The sequence below is a fragment of the Drosophila subpulchrella genome, chromosome 2L, assembly GCF_014743375.2.
Source record: "Drosophila subpulchrella strain 33 F10 #4 breed RU33 chromosome 2L, RU_Dsub_v1.1 Primary Assembly, whole genome shotgun sequence".
Classification (NCBI taxonomy): domain Eukaryota; kingdom Metazoa; phylum Arthropoda; class Insecta; order Diptera; family Drosophilidae; genus Drosophila; species Drosophila subpulchrella.
Genome location: NC_050610.1, coordinates 304,329 through 325,856, shown reverse-complemented (window position 1 = coordinate 325,856; position 21,528 = coordinate 304,329). Strand labels below are relative to the sequence as shown.

The 21,528-nt window shown below is 36.0% G+C and overlaps 2 protein-coding genes across 2 annotated transcripts in view; one reads left to right on the top strand and one right to left on the bottom strand.

Annotated features, from left to right (window-relative positions):
* The window catches only part of LOC119548602 (semaphorin-1A), a 206,700-nt gene that overhangs the window by 123,762 nt on the left and 61,410 nt on the right, over positions 1-21,528 (bottom strand). The window lies entirely within an intron of this gene.
* LOC119548603 (bomanin Short 3-like) lies at positions 18,145-18,544 on the top strand. The gene is made up of 2 exons (XM_037855960.1): positions 18,145-18,300; positions 18,364-18,544. The coding sequence occupies exons 1-2, from the start codon at positions 18,249-18,251 to the stop codon at positions 18,435-18,437; spliced, it is 126 nt and encodes a 41-aa protein (XP_037711888.1). The 5' UTR covers positions 18,145-18,248; the 3' UTR covers positions 18,438-18,544.

The following is a 21,528-nucleotide window of genomic DNA, read 5'->3' as shown; positions in this document are numbered from 1 at the left end:
AATTTTGCATTAACTAATAAAAGAGCCTATTAGTTCAACAGTTTCTAATAAACCAATATTAATATTCATAAGTGATGGATACAAATATTTGAAAAAAGTTAGATGTCTCTTAAGCTGAAACTTTTCTCAAACTGATAATAAAACTTACTTATCAATTTTAAGACCGAAAAAAAAAAACGAAATTTGCACTTCAATTGAGTATTAGAAATGCATCTTACTTATTTGGTAATCGAAGCGTAAGAACGAGCGTGGCGGTCGGTTTGGTTGTTATTGCACACAAGTCTTGTATTTTTAAATAAAAATATAAAATGTAAAATAAATAATAAGTAATTGTAGTAATACCTGATTACCAGCAACACCACTTCTTAGATAACCGTCGTAACATCTCAAGTTTATTTCAAATATTTTACTTTGGATTAGCCCAAGTTGACATTTTTTCGTTGAGCAGAACATTTTATTTGTTATACTCAGTTCCTTGACTCAACTCCAGCCCCCTTCGGGCACACCAGCTGTTGACTTCAACTCATAGAAACTCAGGATTTAAGTGTTATTGTGGGCAATTTGATACTTTCGATTGAGCAACAACATTTGCTTGTGCGTTCAACTGAAGCGTGCAATCCAGACAGTTCAGCCGCACCCAACCGCACGTCCATCCCGAACAACCACCAAATCCACTCAGAAGACCGAAGCGCGCCTCATAATGTTATAAACACGGAAAAATAGCTGCTTCACACAATAAATAATTAATCTAATAATCTAATTAAATGTGTATGTAATATTTAAACATATATCCATAAGAATGAACAAAACCCTTTACTCAACAGGCATATAGATCATCAAAAAAACATTAAATAGTAGCCATCCAAAATAATACTGAATCATTGCAGATATGTTTTAACTTTAAAACGCAAATTGAGATCTTAGAAGAAGCACCTTATTATAAGTTTTCTTTTCAAGTGTACAAGTTCCACACTCTCTTTTTCACAAAGTTCTCCAGACGCTTCGAAAACAAGTTGAATATAAATGATGTTGTGTGAATCAGCAGCAGAATAAGAATGAGGGGAAACGGACGAAGGATAAGCAAGGACTCGGGACTAAGAAAAAAGTCTTGTCTGAACATGTGTATGCGGGCTGTTGTGCTGGTTATTTATTTGTATGCTAAGCCGAAACATTCAAGATATCCAATATAAATCGTTAGCCAACTTTAACCAATAAAATATAATGCTTGCAGACATTTGTAAACTGCCTGAGGATAAGACTATCAGAATGCCCCCTTTTTGAATCTGAAGAGCTTAATACTGGCAAATTTCAAGCACAATTGCCTAATGAATGAAATGTATATGGACTAAATACAGTTACCTTTGAGGCATAATCTAAAGCTAATGCAAACACTGAGTAAATAATCCTGTTTCCCGATTCAAGGCACACGCATATACATAATGCAATTATCTTTTAATGCTTAATGGTAAATGAAATAGCAACAAATCCTCTTTCCATAGGTACGTTAAATCCCCTTTTCTTCCTTTGGTCGCATTAATCAGGCTTTGTTGCTGAACTGATTTCACTAATAAATGACTTGAGGCTTTAATTACAAAAGGGCAGATGGAAATCCCAATTAACTCGGTTCTGAGCTGCAGTAATATTATAGTTAATAATATTAATATTCTTAACCCACTTTGGGCCTGTCCAAAAGGTCGGATCACAAAGAGAAGGAATATAGGAAGCATTTTTTGGTGTAACAAATTTTATTAAACTTGGTTAACCAGGCACACGGCGGAAGACAGGACACAGGGCTCCCTGAACCTCTCCTGTTCGCTGCTTGCCACTTTATTTCATTTTAACTTTTCTATGCCGATGCTGCACAAATTTGCACAGCTGCAAAAAAGTTTTGCCTCCAAAAACACAAAAAAAACCAAACCAACCCAATGCAATGGTAACCCGAACACTATCAGTGGCAAATTAATCCGACTCCAATCCGATGCCCGACTGGGAGTCACACCACAAGTTGTAGTATAACTTTCAGAGCAAGTTGAAGCCAGGTGGTCGGGTCTCGCATTTATCACTGAGTGTAATAGCACTGGCGAATAGTACTTAGTTTCCCACCCGGTCCCAGTTCCCTGTCCACATTGTCCAAAACTAATTTTACTGTATGCTAATGGAATCGTGACAAAATGTGTGCTCAGTTCAAAATTAAATGGGTTATATGACGAGAATATTGGATTAATTTAAAGAAGTCATAGCAACAACAACATATAAATATGTATATATAACGTTGCTATGTATAAGTGGCCATGACCTTCTTAAATAAATCCAGTAAGTTAGTTTACCTGTAAGTATACGTCATAAGGCTATTACACTGCCAAAACCTAAATTCGATCGGACCAATTTTGGGATATAGAAAATTTTTAAGTTATGTTTTTATAGCTCGTTTCACTTCAAATATAACAGCATTAGCGTCATCTACTACCTAAACGAACGGTTTTAAAATATTACCAAATTTTACTAATTTAAAATATTTAGAAACTCAAAAAATTATTCGTTAAGGCTCAGTCGAAAATAAAAAAATAAATAAATATTTTCTGACATTTGAGGCACATTAAGAACAAGAAGAAAGATTGTATTTTCATCATTTTTGAATAATTTTTTTTGCTTACCAAGCAAACATGTTTTCAAAATGTTCCAAGTCATGTAAGTGTAAAATATCGATCAGAAGATTTTAAAAATAATTTGTGCAAATTGCTTGTTCTTGGCTTTAAAAGTCTATGTAACCCTTTAAAAATGTAACCCCTCAAAAGTTTTCGTTTTCAAAATCTTCAGAACTTGCAGAAAAATAAACTGATTTTGAGTCACGTAAAAAGTCACATCTCTAGCTCAACGCTGAAAATGTGGTTGATTACGTCATTTAGAGTGTTTTTGGCATTGAAAATCCGGCTACTTATTCGCCATTTGTCGGTTTTTTTTGGGGAGGTAGAATTTTTGGTGACGCGATAGCGTGATTGAATGGGTCGCTGGACTTTGAAGCTGTGACCCAAGTCCGGCTCGGATGCCACATAATCAGAGTTATGGCTAGTGCATTCAGGGGATGGTCAACGGATGGCTTTTGGTTCAGCCACAGAACACTAACTTGATGGATGGCCCAGGGTATGGCCCCAACTGCCCTTTTTCTCCGATCCGCCCTGAAACACTTAACTTGTGTCTAGATGCGGGTGCAGGTTTGCTGTATCGAGATTTACATAGTTAAATGTCGGACTGAGTTTGAGAAGAGTTTTTCCTGTCCTTGCCTTGAACTGGACCAAATGCAAGGTAAAAGTCAAAGTTACTAGACTAAATGGGGCTAGTCATTTTTATCTTTGTGTTACTCAATATACCCGTTACTCGTAGAGTAAAAGGGTATACTAGATTCGTCGGAAAGTATGTAACAGGTAGAAGGAAGCGTTTCCGACCCCATAAAGTATATATATTCTTGATCAGGATCACTAGCCGAGTCGATCTAGCCATGTCCGTCTGTCAGTCTGTCCATCTGTCTGTCCGGATGAAAGCTGAGATCTCGGAAACTAGCTAGGCTATTGAGATTTGGCGTGCAGATTTCTGAGCTTCTTACGCAGCGCAAATTTGTTTCAGTAGAGTGCCACGCCCACTCTAACGCCCACAAACCGCCCAAAACTGTGGCTCCTACAGTTTTGATGCTAGAATAAAAATCTTAACTGAAATGTATTGTTCTCATCAATACCTATCGATTGATAAAAAAAAAGTTTGCAACGCCCACAAGCCGCCCACAAACTTAAAAAAATCATAAATATGAACGTGAATATCTCGGAAATTATCAAGGATAGAGAATTGGCATCTCAGATTTAGATTCCGTAGCCTTGTGCGCAGCGCAAGTTTGTTACGCAAATATGCCATGCCCACTCTAACGCCCACAAACCGCCCAAGGCTGTGGCGCCCACAATTTTCATGCTAGATACAAAATTTTAACTAAACTGTATTGGTCTCGTCAATACCTATCGATTGACCCAAAAAAAAATTTTCCACGCCCACTCTAACGCCCATAACGCTTAAATCTGTCTACCGCCGATAGGTGGCGCATTTCAATCTAGCTTTGCTGCTTGCATATCTCCATTTCCCTTTGGTCCCTTTAGCTGAGTAACGGGTATCTGATAGTCGAGGTACTCGACTATAGCGTTCTTCCTTGTTTTTAATTTACTTTATGGTCTTACAGGGTGTACCAACCAAATATTTAAGTGATAAAAAATTGCAATGGCTTCTCCCTACAAAAGGGAAGTATTGTTAGAATGGAACGACCTTTTTCTATAATATGTGGAAGAGATTTGCGAATTTTAATATGTTTGAACTAGTTTGAGTTAAAAAATTGTTTCAAATAGATTGGTGGGTGGGTTTTATTGTAAGTGCTGTCTTTTTCTGCACAACACCTTCTTATAATTTCTTTATGACCCATACCAATCTGTTCGATTCTGCCTTCTGTATCAAACAAAATGAACTGGGCCATGTAAGTACCGCAAAAACGGGAAAAAACCCAAAGACGACGTCCAGGAAGACATAGAATCCCATCAGGATAAGGCCAAAGAGCAGTCGAGTAAGCAAAAGAAGAATGCTGCTGAACAAGCAAAAATTTTATGACATTGCGAACAAGCTAGAGATGTGAAGCAAGGGAAAATGGGGCAACAAAAGAAAAATGGTGGAAAACGACTGAAAAACGCAAACACAATTATAACAAGTGGCAGCAGGAAAAACCACCCTCCCATTCGCCCCCTATTCGAGTGTGTTGACCAACAATGTTGGTCACAATATGTACACACAGCCCATTCCGTCCCGTCGTCCTCGGTCGTCCTTCCACTAACAAGAACTAATATTTGACAGCTGCCTCACCCAAAAAGCAGGTCGAAAAAAATGGAAGCAGCGTACAACGACTTTTGGCTGATTTCGTAAAAGGTCAAACAGTGCGGGAAAAAATGGCCCCAGCTCCAGCAACAAGAGCCAAGTAGTCAGGCACAAAAATGAATTCTTAAAAAAATGCTGGAAACAAAAAAGAAAATAATTTAGCATGCAACACATGCTGCCGCTGCTCATTTTGCTGGAAACAAAGCGCACTGCAGAGTCCTCCCTTGGGTACCTAGCCAACAATGATGAAAAAATGAAAGAAAAAAACCAGAAGTAAAAAACGAAGAGAAATATAGGTTCGCAAAAAACTTGGCGAAAAGCTATATTCAAACCTCTGGAGAAATGCACACATGTTCTGCATGCCACAACAATGTTGCAGGTACAAGATTGCAGCTGAACTAAGCTACTATGCTATAGAGTAAAGATTATGTTAAGGTTTTATAAAAATTGGCATGGTAATTCCTTAAACTCTTTTCTTACTCTTAAAAGACTCTCTCGAATTATTTATATATTTTCATTTCTGAATCCACACTTTCAGTTCCATCACACAACTAACTTAATGAACCATTCAAACAGGCCCAAACAAACCAGGAAAAAAGGGAAAGCTGGGTACCCAAGCGCACATCAAACAATTTACAAAATTTAAGCGCAGTTTCAGTTATTGTTATTTGAACCCTTTTTAAACCTTACCCACAACCACACACACGCACAGGAACAAGTACAGTAAAAGCACCTCTGTCATGACCACTTTAATCAGCAAATGGAAAAAATGATCTCATATATGCTACGTAATAGAATTCTTAAAAACTGTGCAGAAACGGGGAAGCAAAAATGCTGAATAATTTGAAAATGTATGCAGAATCCCCCAAAAGAGCAGCCATCAGTGGCAGCTGTCCTTCTTATCAATGGTGACACTCGTCCTTGGCGAGAGTTTGAGCTTTTCCCGCCGTCCCCTTTCGAGCACCACTCGCCATCCTTGGAGGCATTTCCTTTGTTGTCGCTCCAAAAATGAATCTAATTTTAAATAAATGAACTAAATATGCTTAACACGCGCGTGGCCACACACAAACGTTTCCGTGGGCCATCCCCAGCACTCAGAAAAATAGCACAGAATCAGAAAAAGCACGAACACTTTAAGTAATTATTTGTAAATCTATAATTCCTACTTCAATTTCCAATTCCTCATTCAGTTTTTAATAACAAGTATAAGGAGACAACAAACTATCTTATGACGAGTTACAAAAAATACTTTTTATTTTTGTAAACAGTACGTAGTCAAAATAAAGTGGTGTGTTGCCGTAAAAAAAAAAAACGAGACACATGGTTTTTAAAAGAATTACTCATTTGGAGAGACAAATTTTAAATGATTTCTTTGAGTGTACCAGGCCGTCTACAACCCGCAGCCCCTTTGCCAAAGTCCTGCTTTGGAGAAGTCCTTGCCTCGGATCGACTGGTTGGATTGTTCCTCGACTGTTTTGTCTGGTGCATATGAAATAACTTTTCGTTAGGTTTTCACTTATTTTTTCCATTCTTTGGCTGCGCAGTCAAAACAATTGTTGCCACAAAGAACACTCACACATCAATGTGAAAAAAGGGGGGGAATAACGCCCACTGTAGTTACCATAAGCGAATTTGCATGGAATTTTAATAAGGCCAGAAAATATATTTGTTTTCTCTTTTTTCGGCGGAATTCGTTTATTTTTTTGGTCGCCTTCATTTAATATTTTTCGTCGCCATTTTGGGTTGTTTTTGTCCTGTGCTTTTTATATGATGTGTCTTGCCAACCAAATAATCATAAAAATGGAATTGTGATGGGACGCAATCAAGGAATTTAAACTTGTTTTAGTTGCTCCGATGTTCAGGAAAGGGGTGATATAAGGTAGAATCATTATACTAGTTCTAAATTATAAGTATTCACTACATCGATGCAGCATTTATTGACTTGCCCGGCTAACGTTAAATCGGATCAAAATCAGCAGGAACCATATGTAACTGAACATCAAATGGAAGTTATAAGAACTTGTTGGTTACAGAAATATTATTATTCTTGGTAAATAAGCAGCAAGTACAGAGCAGCACTTAATTTACATTTATTTGCTCCACAAACCCCATTTCAATCGCACCAATAAGTATGCAAAGCTTTATACTAGAATCCTAAATCAGGTAGAAGAAACAAATAAAATTAAAAAACCTTTTTGTACCCGTTATTCTTATAGTAAATAGGTATATTGTATTCGAGGAAATAATGGGCAGCTCTTTAAGGCTTATTTTAAAACTTAGGTCATGTCATAAATATTAGGTAATTTCAAAAAATTGTATGTGTTGACTCAAATTAGTAAAATAATTTATGGCTTACCTAAAAATAACAAAATGTTGACTTTTTTCTACCTTAAAGTTAATAGTAAATTACGTATACAAATTCTGATATCAACATTTGTAACGAAAAAAGAATGGAAATTCGATTAAGTAAAAACAATGTCAACATTAATTCATTCCGTTCGCTTCAATATAAACAAGGAAGAACGCTATAGTCGAGTACCTCGACTATCAGATACCCGCTACTCAGCTAAAGGGACCAAAGGGAAATGGAGATATGCAAGCAGAAAACGAGATTTAAATGCGCCACCTACCGGCGGTAGACACATTTAAGCGTTACGGGCGTTAGAGTGGGCGTGGCAAATTTTGTTGGATCAATCGATAGGGGTTGACGAGACCAATACATTTCAGTTTAAATGTTTTATCTAGCATGAAAATTATGGGCGCCACAGGCTTGGGCGGTTTGTGGGCGTTATAGTGGGCGTGGCATATTCGCTTAACAAAATTGCGCTGCGTACAAAGCTACGGAATCTAAATCTGAGATCCCAATTCTCTATCCTTGATAGTTTCCGAGATATCCACGTTCATATTTATGATTTTTTGAAGTTTGTGGGCGGTTTGTGGGCGTTGCAAACTTTTTTTTTATCATCGATAGGTATTGATGAGAACAATACATTTCAGTTAAAATTTTTATTCTAGCATCAAAACTGTAGGAGCCACAGTTTTGGGCGGTTTGTGGGCGTTAGAGTGGGCGTGGCACTCTTATGAATCAAACTTGCGCTGCGTAAGAAGCTCAGAAATCTGCACGCCAAATCTCAATAGCCTAGCTCTCATAGTTTCCGAGATCTCAGCGTTCATCCGGACAGACGGACATGGCTAGATCGACTCGGCTAGTGATCCTGATCAAGAATATATATACTTTCTAGGGTCGGAAACGCTTCCGTCTGCCTGTTGCATACTTTCCGACGAATCTAGTATACCCTTTTACTCTACGAGTAACGGGTAAAAATATTCTCAAAATAAGAACGAAAAGTTATGCATTTAGCACTTGGTTTCTAAATCAAAATCATTTTTATCTCAAAAACCAAATAATCTCAAAATGTTCTTAAAGTAAAAACGGAAAGGACTAAAAATTAAGCAAAAAGTGAGTTGCATTTTGACTTGCATGCGTATGTATATGGAAGTGTTAGATTTCTACATTTAAATTGCTTGTGAGGTTTTGGTGCATTTGGGTGCAAGTGTTTTTTCAAGAATTCGGTAAAGACAAAGTCGTGTGTTTATAGTTACATACATATAACATATTTACTCATCTTTGCATGTATGCATGTACACAGTTGACATGGTGAATCGTGTTTATCGGAGACAGAGTTATCTTTGAGCTAAACTCGGGTAGAATTCCGCTGTAGCATGTCCATCTACATACATATATATGTTGGTATGAATTTATATATACATATATTATTACTGTGTTTATGCTATGCCTATTTCATGAAATCAATTCATGAAATGAGCAAATTCGTGTGTGTATAAACACCTTTTCATGAATTCGACAACACACGAAAGTTTACTATGAATTCAGTCCCAATTTACGAAATGCTGAGGCACAGCCTACTTCACAGCCTACTACTCTATAGAGCTCTATATAAAATTCAAAAGATTTGACAGCTTTACTAATATCATTTCATGAATTTGTCTGTGTTGTATAAACAGGGGCTATTATAATTTCATGTATTGGAGAATGCATGAAATTCATAGCATAAACATAGTATATGTAAATATAAACATATTTACATTCATATGTATTTAATATTAAAATGAAATTAAAACACACCTATTAATAAAACTGTCACTCATATGAAATACTTACTTATAAAATAAGTACATGTACATTGTACAAAGTACATATGTATACACATATATAATTATAAGCCTGTAAGTTATTAAATAATAAATATGTTCATATGTATGACACTTTAAGTATATATTCCAGTATAATAAAAATATGAAACTGTTAAAAACTTAATATATTTACTTTGCGTTTTTTTGGGAAAGGTATTAAATCTAACATTTAGCTAATTTCAAGGAAAACTTGATCTCATTTTTTTCTTTTAAACAAAGTTTAAGTGTTCCCTAATTCAGATAAAAATAATCTCAAAATATTATCATTTAGAAACGAAAACTTACTGGAAAAAAGACTAAAAGACCTAATTTGTATATCATTTGATCCAAATATGTTCTTAAATTAAGAACAAAATTAATGAGAAAATGGAACGGAATCAATTAATTGACTCTTCAAAAATGTCTAATAAAAACCAAAAACACCTCTTAACGAGATAAAAAACTAGTGGCGATCGCACCTTTAACATATAAAAGTTTTAGTATCAACTTCTGTAACGAAGAAGAAGATAGGAACCACTAAAAAAATACGCCGTCGTTCGTTTTCAGCGCGACATTAGCTACATGGACATGGCGAACCGGCAAAGCTCATTGGTTTTCAGGTTCAAATGCACTCGAAATAAAAGCGTTAGAAACATTTACGTCCATACCACTCGAAAATATGATATAAGATATAAAATATTCCACATTATTGTTAACTGTAAACAGCATAGAGGGGCTTATCACGGTGGACGTTAGTACACGTAGTGACGAAGCGCACCAGTAGAGTGTGCGAAGACGACTATTATATATATGCGCAGAATTAAAAATATGAAGTGATGGTCCGATCATAACGAGTGATACTACAATTCAAAGGTATTTTGGGTTTCTTCAGTCTTTGTTACTAAGTCCTTTAATAAGTCGGTTGCTTCAGGAGAACCTGGTAGCTGTATTATTTATTTTTTCATTAATTTTTCTTTCTGTGTATTTTTACAAGTCGTTTTGCATCAGTTGCTGTCCCATGGTGCTGGATTGCGGTTTATTCGAGTGCAAAGCCGAAAAACTTGTTGTCTGCCGGCAGATGGACACCAGACAAGGAGAACTCTGGTTCCTGTCGCTTCGCCGGCTGTGAGTCACCTAACAACTGCACAATGATGTTATTGTCCCCGCTCAGCCTGTCCATCATATCGGGCTAATAGTTTTCGTTTAGGCTCATGCACTGCACATTGACCACAGTACCAGAAACGAACAGACCAGACCACTTCACTTCTCGCATTTGTCATTCACTCTTTGGGCTCCCACTTTCTCTGCCATATTTCACCAAATTTTTTTTTGTCTGCACATCATTGGAGGGTTTGAAGGAGTCATTCGAATAGCCAAGTAAATCAAGGTTTTGCCGTCAATGTACCAAAGACGAGTGTCACTCTTTATTCCTCTCGTGTCCATCTGCCATTGATTTGAGTGCTTTTATCATAGTTCTTGAGTGCTACATTATTGTTGGAAGTTTATCTGTAATAACGTCACCCTAATTTACTTCATTTATGATCTTTTCTGCTCCGACAACTCGGTTTTAAAAATGCTTCGTCATTTTCCATCGTCATTTTTGTACCCCTTACTCGTAGAGTAAAAGGGTATACTAGATTCGTCGGAAAGTATGTAACAGGCAGAAGGAAGCGTTTCCGACCCCATAAAGTATATATATTCTTGATCAGGATCACTAGCCGAGTCGATCTAGCCATGTCCGTCTGTCCGTCTGTCCGGATGAACGCTGAGATCTCGGAAACTATAAGAGCTAGGCTATTGAGATTTGGCGTGCAGATTCCTGAGCTTCTTACGCAGCGCAAGTTTGTTTCAGTAGAGTGCCACGCCCACTCTAACGCCCACAAACCGCCCAAAACTGTGGCTGAACTGAAATGTATTGTTCTCATCAATACCTATCGATTGGTAAAAAAAAAGTTTGCCACGCCCACTTTTACGCCCACAAACCGCCCACAAACTTCAAAAAATCGTAAGTATGAACGTGGATATCTCGGAAACTATCAAAGATAGAGAATTGGGATCTCAGATTTAGATTCCGTAGCCTTGTGGGCAGCGCAAGTTTATTACGCGAATATGCCACGCCCACTCAAACGCCCACAAACCGCCCAAGCCTGTGGCGCCCACAATTTTCATGCTAGATAGAAAATTTTAACTGAACTGTATTGGTCTCGTCAATACCTATCGATTGACCCAAAAAAAAAATTTTGCCACGCCCACCCTAACGCCCATAACGCTTAAATGTGTCTACCGCCGGTAGGTGGCGCATTTCAATCTTGCTTTGCTGCTTGCCTATCTCCATTTCCCTTTGGTCCCTTTAGCTGAGTAACGGGTATCTGATAGTCGAGGCACTCGACTATAGCGTTCTTCCTTGTTTATTCTTGATTTCTATTCAACAAATTTTGTAATCCCCACCTCCACCAAATTCTGGATCCGCCATTGTTAGGTTGTAAATGTTTTTTTACATTTTGTTCACGAAATCTCTGCCCTAGTCCCCTCCAATATGTGAAAGCATATTTTAAAATAACCGTCAATATGATTCGAAACAGTTTGACCCTAAAATATTCATGTTAAGTTAAGTTAACAACTTAAAAATTATTCTTTATAATATGCTTAAAAAAAAAAAATATATATATATAAATGTTATATAAGAACATAAAATGTCAACTAGTGGTAAGCAGACCAAAAAATGAGGGGTGGCATGGTGTAAGATTGGAAATTAAGCTCACTAATTTTTGGATGACAAAGGGGATATACAAACCACGGTTTTGATCTTTAATCATTTTTGAAGGAGTCTTTATAAATTTTTAAGCGTAATCTAAGGGATATTTCTTCTCACATTTCTTTCAACTTTCAATAGTAATATTAACTATTTGCACAAAGACATGTTCAGTTCATTTTATTTCGTATCAGTTGGTGCAACAGCTGTACAAACATGATAAGGATAGGCACCATTTGATTCGTTGCAAGCATTTCGATTCATTTCGAAAGTAGTATAAAATAATAAGCACGCACATATGTGTTCACAGCATGCCTACAGAAAATTCTACTTTACAATTTACATCCAATTGAAAAGAATAGGGTCGAAAGCTGACTTTAAATATCTTTTGTTCTCAGTAAATTGATATGATTTGCATATTGTATAATGAACTTTAATATTCCAATAGCAATTGCTGATAGTTTTGCAAGCTAGGGGTATTCTCCTTATTTACAGGGCAAACTTTTTGCTGCTTACACCAAACACTTCTAAAAATGTGAGCAATATTAACCCGCTTTCAATAATCGAAAACAACAACAAGAGAGAACGATGTAGATGCCATCGACTATCCAATTCCCGTTTCTCAAGTAAGGAAAGAGGGAGGGAGATGGTAATATGCAAGCAACGAAGCCTGTAACCAAGATTGTACACTTTTTTTTGCATATATTTGCAGATTTGAACAATTTTTGGCATGAAGATAAATAAATAATCTACATGTTAAGTCCCAACTTTTTAGCTTTTATAATTTCCGAGATCTCAGCGCTCATAGATCGACTTGGAAAGTGATCATGATCAAGAATATATATACATTATTTGGTCTGAAAGCCTTCCTTCTACGTTACATACTTTCCGATGAGTCTTGTATACCCTTTTACTCTACTAGGATCGGGTATAAATGTTAAAAATTGAACATTCTGGGAGCCCACAAATGTGTAAAGTAAGATAGATAAATCGAGATAGGCACCCGAAAAAACTACCTTTCATAGCTTTCGCTATGGAGGTGCCATGCAAGAACTCAATCACGATTAATCATGAGCTTGATTACGCAAGAGCAGACGCAATGTATACAAACAACAGATATAATATATATGTATATAATAACTATATAATAGGATGTGCGCCCTTGAAACAGTTGCATGCATAAAATAATATGCCAATACAACAATAGATCCAGTTTTGGCTGCATTTTTTCAATGTCGGACATTGATTTGCAATTATGACACAAAATGACGGACGGGTACCGTTAGTAACCCACTAATGGATTGTTGCCGGTCTTTCTGGGTTCAAGAAAGGTTATAACTATATTGACATAAATTGCTACATAAAAATGGCCTGCGATTACATACAATGTAGAGTCGAGCAAATGATTGAAAAGGTCCCTTAACACAATTGAACATTAACAGGTTTTGCTTTGATTTATGAATGACACCGGTGGTCTGACTTCAATTGAATGGGTGGAATACAAATTAATAGATAAATATTTTATAATCGAATTTCGATCGTGATTTGCATACTTGGTATGTCCTTAAGCAGATGCCAAGACATTTAAGCCATCGCCCGTCGAGGCTGTGCCTAAAATTATTAACTGCTCTTTGTCGGAGGGCCCGTCGAACCATTTTCCATTAAATTTAATTTACTGCCAGGGCACCTCACCTCTGGAGTCCTGACAGTACCTCTGTCAAGGCGTCTGCCAGAACCACCGCACGACATCCAAGTCCATGCACAGTAAATTAATTAACTTTATTGTCTGGGGCCGTCCGGTTGGTAATTTGATTAAACAGCTCTAACAGCATTCCCCATATACATATACACATGGCACATATATTCAGAACGTTATAGATGGCTTTATCAGTTTGATGTGAGCATTTATAATTTTTGGTTGCATTTTTGAATAGAAGCATTAAAACTTGCCCGTTTCAATTTGATAGACTTAAGCTAGCTATTGGAGTCTGTACAGGACGACTCAGGGGATGTCAAATGAATTGTTTTTGACAAACAATATTTCGAATTACTTTTTTTACCGTCTATAAGTATGCTATACATGCTTGCTTTCAGTTTCAAGCTATGTATTCTGTTTGCAAGGGCATCATAATCAGATGATAGCAACTGCGATTTTCTAATCATAGAACCTTCTTTTTTCAGTTTTTTAAAACGAAAACTATAACTTGTATGCACATGTGCATTGCACATACATTCTGCAGAAAGCATTCACAGTAATACAAAGGAACTGGGGTAAAGAACAAATTTGATAAATTAAGCACAACCGAAAGGTTGTACAAAAAAGCAGGGTTTGAAAATAACTGCTATTTTTGTTTTTTCAAACAAAAAAATCACTAACAAGGGAAAATCCTGGAAAAAATCCAACTACACCACTGACATTATTAAACATTGTATTTTACATAACCGCAATGATTTTTATTTTTCAGAGTTTTATTTAAAACTCATGTAATAATCTTTATATTGTGAGTTTTATAAAACTTGACAAATAAAACTTATTTTCTGAGTTTTACTTTCCGCTTGAAAAATAACAGTTATTCTTTGAGTTTTATATAAAAATCAAATAATAAAACTTGTTCTCTGAGTTTTATTATTTAGATCAAACATAAAACTCAAAATCATATTGCGGCGGATCCGTGGTTCGTAGAAATGTGATTAAAAATCGTATTTTTATTAGTTTATGTCGCACAAAGGTGGAATGTCTTTACTAGCAGAGTGGATCAGTGATAGGTCTGAAAACGAAAACAAAAAAAAACAATTGCGACGTGTAGGTCTCCGTTTTTACGTCAACATTTAAATTAGATTCGCTTCTGTTTATAGTCAGTTCAATTAGTAACAACCATCTGAAAAAGTATTTTCCATATTATTATGGGACGAAAACCTTATAACTTACCCCGAAGCTATTTTGAATTTAATTCAATAGAAAATAAATCGACTTGTAAAATATGAAAAAAGATTTTTGAAGGTAGCTACTTGTCAAATTTAAAGCGTCATCTATCGGACTACCACAAAATCGTTTTTGATAAAGAATTAAACATTCACAATAACGTTGAAGGAATGGACAGGAAAATCAAGTACTCTTTTATAGGCAATTTATTTAAAGTGTTAAAGTGTACTCTTATATATAACTAGTCGGATATGTATGACTGTAAAGTCTGCTTACTATTAAAACATTGATTTTTCCCATTTGCGACATAAATTAATAAAAATAAACATACTAACGGTGGTCTATAGTATCTGAACATTTTTTTTTAAATAGCCAACCGTGCATTTAGTATTCTACATTTTGAATTACATTTCTATGAACTACGGAACCGCCACAATATGATATTGAGTTTTATTTTTGATTGAAATAATAAAACTCAGAAAATAAGTTCTATTATATTTTTATATAAAACTCAAAGAAAAACTGTTATTTCTCAAGCGGAAAATAAAAATCGTAGAATAAGTTTTATCTGTCAAGTTTAATATAAAACTGAGAGAATAACGATTATTTCATGAGTTTTAAATAAAAATCATGACATAACTATTATAAAGTGATTTTAAAAATAAAACTTATAACAGTTACATTTTTGCTGGGCTTTGCGTGTCTGCCTCAATTGACTAACCAAAATGCAAAAGCATCAAAATACTTAAAGCCTGAACAAATCAGTAAATAGGTGCATAGATGGAGAAATGTACTGTGTTTAAGTTGGTTCTGAGTAGTGCAATTTATAGCTGACAATTTTTTATCAGAATCAGTAATGTGAGTCAACATACAAGAAAAAAAAAGAGTTTCCCGCTATACAAGCTATGAATAATATTTAATTATGGCCTTCAGGGACCTTAATACAGTGCGATAAAAACTGATGTATGACGCAGGCGAGTACCGCTTTTCTCTACGTAAAATAATAAGTCGTGCGGTTCTGTAGAATTCATCGCATTTATTTCCGTTTGAGGTTGATAAGAAAGTAGATGAAAAGGATTCTCAAGAGAATTTATGTGGCAAAACACATTCCTACGGAATGGTATATATTACTTATTCAATTTATAGTCCCCTCAGTTCAATTTTGGTCGGCGACTAAAAAAGTTCAATATGAAAGTCCTCAACATCAACATCTTGAAACTTATAATAGCTGTAATTCTGTATTTTGTCCTGTTCGTTGAAGAACAAGAGATAGGGGAAAATACAACATGGTGAATATCATAAAAACAATAAATCAGTGTAGCACTTTTTACATCCCACTTATTTCAACATAACCAAGAAGTAATTTATAAAAAAATCTAGTGGTGATCTTACTAACTTAATAAAGTTATAATTCTCGATCGATTTTGGATATAATGCCAGTGATTTTCTTACCGCAAGTTCGGTTAAATACTCCTTTTGTGCAAGTTCAAAAAATATACATTTGCAGTGCGCTAACTTTTGTCTTTTTTTTTTCTTTTTTCTAGTACACCTTTTACCCGCAAAATCCCAAATGTAGATCAACTGGGAACCAAAACGCATTATACTTACTCAACTTAGAAACAAATAAATTTTACAACACGTATTTCCGAATACGAACAAACAAACCCATAATTATTGTAATCTTCGCTTTAAAACTTATAACACAAAATAAAACATGCCCGTCTTAACTTGATTCAAACGGAAACGCAAAAAAAAAACCGTTTTATTTTAATGGGCTTGTGGACTACGGGATCGCAGTCCTTGATACAATTCCTTTTGAAGAAAAGCTTACTGCACATTTCATGCACTCGACATTAGTTTCAGCTAAAGGAAACATTAACAACGATTGAAAATTCTTGAAATTGTGTTTCGCTTTTTACATGTTAATTTAAATATTTAATTAAAATATAAACCCATAAAGAAATTTTACTCTTTTGAGTGACACTAGCATGTAAGGGGAATTCAAATTAGTCTAAAAAAACGGTAAAAAAGAAGTTATGAATCTGATCTCGAAAAAAAATGAATTTTTGGTAAACTAATGTTATTAATCATTATACCCGTTACTCGAAGAGTAAAAGGGTATACTAGATTCGTCGGAAAGTATGTAACAGGCAGAAGGAAGCGTTTCCGACCCCATAAAGTATATATATTCTTGATCAGGATCACTAGCCGAGTCGATCTAGCCATGTCCGTCTGTCCGTCTGTCTGTCCGGATGAACGCTGAGATCTCGGAAACTATGAGAGCTAGGCTTTTGAGATTTGGCGTGCAGATTCCTGAGCTTCTTACGCAGCGCAAGTTTGTTTCAGTAGAGTGCCACGCCTACTCTAACGCCCACAAACCGCCCAAAACTGTGCCTCCTACAGTTTTTATGCTAGAGTAAAAATTTAAACTGAAATGAATTGTTCTTATCAATACCTATAGATTGACGTAAAAAAAAGTTTGCCACGCCCCCTTTAACGCCCACAAACCGCCCACAGATATCAAAGATAGAGTATTGGGATTTCAGATTTAGATTCCGTAGCCTTGTACGCAGCGCAAGTTTGGTATGCGAATATGCCACGCCCACTCTAACGCCCACAAATCGCCCAAGCCTGTGGCGCCCACAATTTTAATGCCAGATAATTTTAACTGAAATGTATTGGTCTCGTCAATACCTATCGATTGATCCAAAAAAAATGTTGCCACGCCCACTCTAATGCCCATAACGCTTAAATCTGTCTACCGCCGGTAGGTGGCGCATTTCAATCTCGCTTTGCTGCTTGCAAATCTCTATATTCCTTTGGTCCCCTTAGCTGAGTAACGGGTATCTGATAGTCGAGGTACTCGACTATAGCGTTCTTCCTTGTTTTTATTTCAAAAGTCATTGATAATTGTTATAAAAGACTTTTAAAATAAAAACCAAAAATAACTGTTGGTAAAGACTTTTAAAATTCAAATTTATATTAATAGTTATTTGAATCTTTTATATTAAAAGTTAAATTTTTTGCATCTCGTAAAATTATTTTTTATTGGATCAATCTATCCCGTCTGACAAATGCAAATCAAATTTAATTCGAGGAATCATCGTAAGAAAAACCTGTTTAAAAACATTCAGCACGAGTAGTGACTTATCATTATATCCAAAGGCCGTCAATCAAACGCGATTAGCAAAAAACGAGTTCTACATTTCTTCAGAAGAGGCATACAGCCAAGTTAAAGTGCAATTAGGTGCAGCTAATTGAACCTGAAATCAAGGAGACATAGAACCGAGACGGTGGGAATTTCACGTTCATCTCAGGGCAATACCACACGTTAAATCAGTAATACGGTTTTGCCCGATTCGCAAAAACAAAAACACAGATAAAAAACGATCGAGGCAGATTGGCAAAGTATAAAAACAAACGGATTCGTGCTGTAGAGTCATCAGTTGAGTTGCCACTTTGGTTGTAGCTACTTCAAAGATGAAATTACTTTCGGCTGCCTTCCTGCTCGGCCTTTTGGCTCTGACCAGCGGTAAGTATGGCCATTATTAAGTGGGTTATATCAAGCTAATAATAATAATAAATATCCATTTAGCCACCCCACTGAACCCTGGTAATGTCATTATCAATGGGGATTGTCGTGTCTGCAATGTCCATGGCGGAAAATGAGACGGAAATCCATTAATGGAACGCTCTTCGGCTGTTAAAATTGACATATAAACAGATCAATAAATAATTTCTTATCAATTTTTGATTGGACTTCTAGAAATACTGAATTCCTACGCTCATCTTTTTAAGTGTTGTAATACAAATTTCGATTAAGTCTCTGACCTAATTCCATATTCGTATACACTCAAATGAACATCTGTCGTCGGAACATTAACATATCATTTCATTAATGCCTGGAACTGTTTGACGTTATTGCATTTATATTCAAGGTCCGAACGGATTGCTGATTGGCTCTGAATGCGGGCCTGCGAATTCAGTTCATTGATTTGTTGTACAATTGTTGCATAATTTCATTCATTTGCTGTTGCCGCATTGTTGGGTGCTTTATTGTCTGGATTAAGGAACATAATGTTCATTTAATATGCACATTACTATTATGTTAATGAGCCAGTGACACCACACCCCCAACTTCAATGTTTATCGGTGCAGATCTTCCCATTTTCATTCTGCTATATGCATTGATTTGTTAGCATTTTCCCATAACTGAAAACATGGTGCTTTTTAAAGCTTTCGTTTATATTTAATCAATACGATATTCTCATTAAAGACTTTGCGTTCTGGATAATTTTATCAGTCTTAATTTCGTTGTCGACGGAAAATGTAATAAATAAATAAATAAATGACAATTAACAATATTTTTAACAAATTTAAAGTTTTTTATTTCGACGGTTAATAATCCAATATTACGTCAAAACAATTAATTGTACACAGATTAAATATGCGGTTTCTTCAAGTAAATTTTCATAGTACGAGTTACAAATGCCAATTTAAGATATGTCGGAATGAAATTGGTCATAGTTTTATTTAACCACGAGTTCTTTAAAAGTTCATTAAGCTGAGTTTAAATTAAAATAGTAGTAACGAGAATTTCCTCAGATTTCTACTTTTTTAAAAATATTTGAATTTAGCAATCACTTCAATCAATTCACCCTGTAATCTTGAAAACACATACATACATAGATCTCCCAGCAGCGCCAATAATCGAAATGCATTTTTTGGTCTCTCATTTTTTTTTTGGCAAGCAAACAGAATTTTTTACTTTTGCCACAGAGTCCCAAAGGGAGCCGTGATGATGGGGGGAATCATCATCAGTCAACATGAGCTAGAGGACGTAAAAATTTCGGAGCCCAAAGAAGACCAATGCGCATAATTTAACTGAAGAGCTGTCATGCACTGATATTAATAAATGTTACATTTTTATAGACTTCATTTACTAACAGAATATTGTACCATGTACATGTTTATTTGTTTAAATTTTGTTTTCAGAAAGTTTTTATGCATTATTTTGTCTAGAACTTTTTGACTGCAAAGGAAAATGATTTTTAAATTTCAGCCGGACAAGGAGGAATATATTTTTTCATAGTGTGGTTTGCGTTTGTGGGAGTGTCAGAAGTTAGGACGTTGAGTTTCATTTCATTTTGAGCTTTCGACAGCCAGCAAAATGACAGCATGCTGTGTGGATGAAAGCCGCAGAATGGCAAAGGACGAAGAGCAGGGAGTACAGAATCAGGGGGTTTAGCTTGGCCATCTAAAATTCAGTTTCCACGGTGTGAGGGGGGTGCTTCATCGCATAATCTCGGTCCCTCGGCCTCGGCATCATTTTGGCTATTTTTCTCAGGTTTCTTTGGAACTCCCAAGACCCGATAATGATAGTAATGATCAAGTGCTGCATACCTTTTGGCAGCCTGCGAAAAGCGAATGGAAGGTACAGTTGCATAACTTACAGGAAAATGTCTGTTCTTTGCATATGGATCACAATGTTTTTATCCCTTATATTTTTTTATAATTAGGACCTCCTTTTTGTACGGACCTTAGCGTATTGTAAAGTATATAGAAAAACTCCTTAGAATATGCTATATACCTTTTAACTCGTTCAATGTTAAAGACAAAAAACTAAAAACGACAGCTGAAAAAGTCAAGCAAAACAAGCTTCCGCAAAGAAAACTTTAGAACACCATACCACAAACCTCCCTTGACCAACCCGCCTTTTCCAACCTTTTCCACTGCTGCTTAGCATAAAATATACTGCACCAAGAAGCACTTGAACGTTGGCCCGGCCCGTAAATCCTACTAATCAAATTTATTACCGATATACAGGCAGACCAACCGCATGCTATGCGTCTCCTGCTCTCTCTATATAGCCCTCTGTTTCTCTTTCCTCTTTAAACTTAGAACCGTGTCTGGCCGCTTCAAATGCCTTGGCAATATGCATATTAAATTTAATTAGAGGGACGGGTAAACATAAATTCATCCACAGGACGACTGAGCCCGGAATGACGAGACCTCAAAGGCGGCTTAGACCTTTTAGCGGGAAATATGAAATGATTTTGAACGCCCTTTTTCGTACATAAGAAATGAAGCTCACTTCGGCCATCCCTTTCAGTTAAACAATATCAGACAATTTAAAACCATACGGATTTTACGCAGAAACCGTATACGAGTCCTTAAAAAATTTGTAATAACTACAGAGCATATGATGAAAAACAACGAAGCTATAATTTTTTGTTCTTTTAATTTTTCTATCATTTCAATGGGATTTTGTTGTCTGACCGTCTCTGCTTTTTAAAAATAAGTTAAGTAAGTTTAATGAAAGTCAAGCAAGTGTCATATGTAAACAAGAAAGGAAGTTAACTTCGGCAAGCCGAAGTTTGTATACCCTTGCAGCTATAATTATTAAATTCAAAAATACAAAAAATTATATTCCCAATAGTATAAGATAATATGTCAAAAAACACCGAAGCTAACATTTGTTTCATATTATTTTCCCATCAATTTTGCGATCGTTCCGATTTTGATCAAATTTTATTCGAAATTCAACACTATTTATAAAATGTTTTCTCCAAGCGTAGGAGGTTACATGTTAAACAAGGAAGAACGCTATAGTCGAGTACCCCGACTATCAGATACCCGTTACTCAGCTAAAGGGACCAAAGGAAAGTGGAGATATGCAAGCAGCAAATGCGCCACCTACCGGCGGTAGACAGATTTAAGCGTTGTGGGCGTTAGAGTGGGCGTGGCAAAGTTTTTTTTA

Bases quoted from the DNA above. Each gene is read 5' to 3' on its own strand.
- LOC119548603 (XM_037855960.1), top strand. From the start codon at position 18,249: ATGAAATTACTTTCGGCTGCCTTCCTGCTCGGCCTTTTGGCTCTGACC. The intron at 18,301-18,363 runs GTAAGTATGGCC...ATATCCATTTAG, and splicing joins CCTTTTGGCTCTGACCAGCG to CCACCCCACTGAACCCTGGT.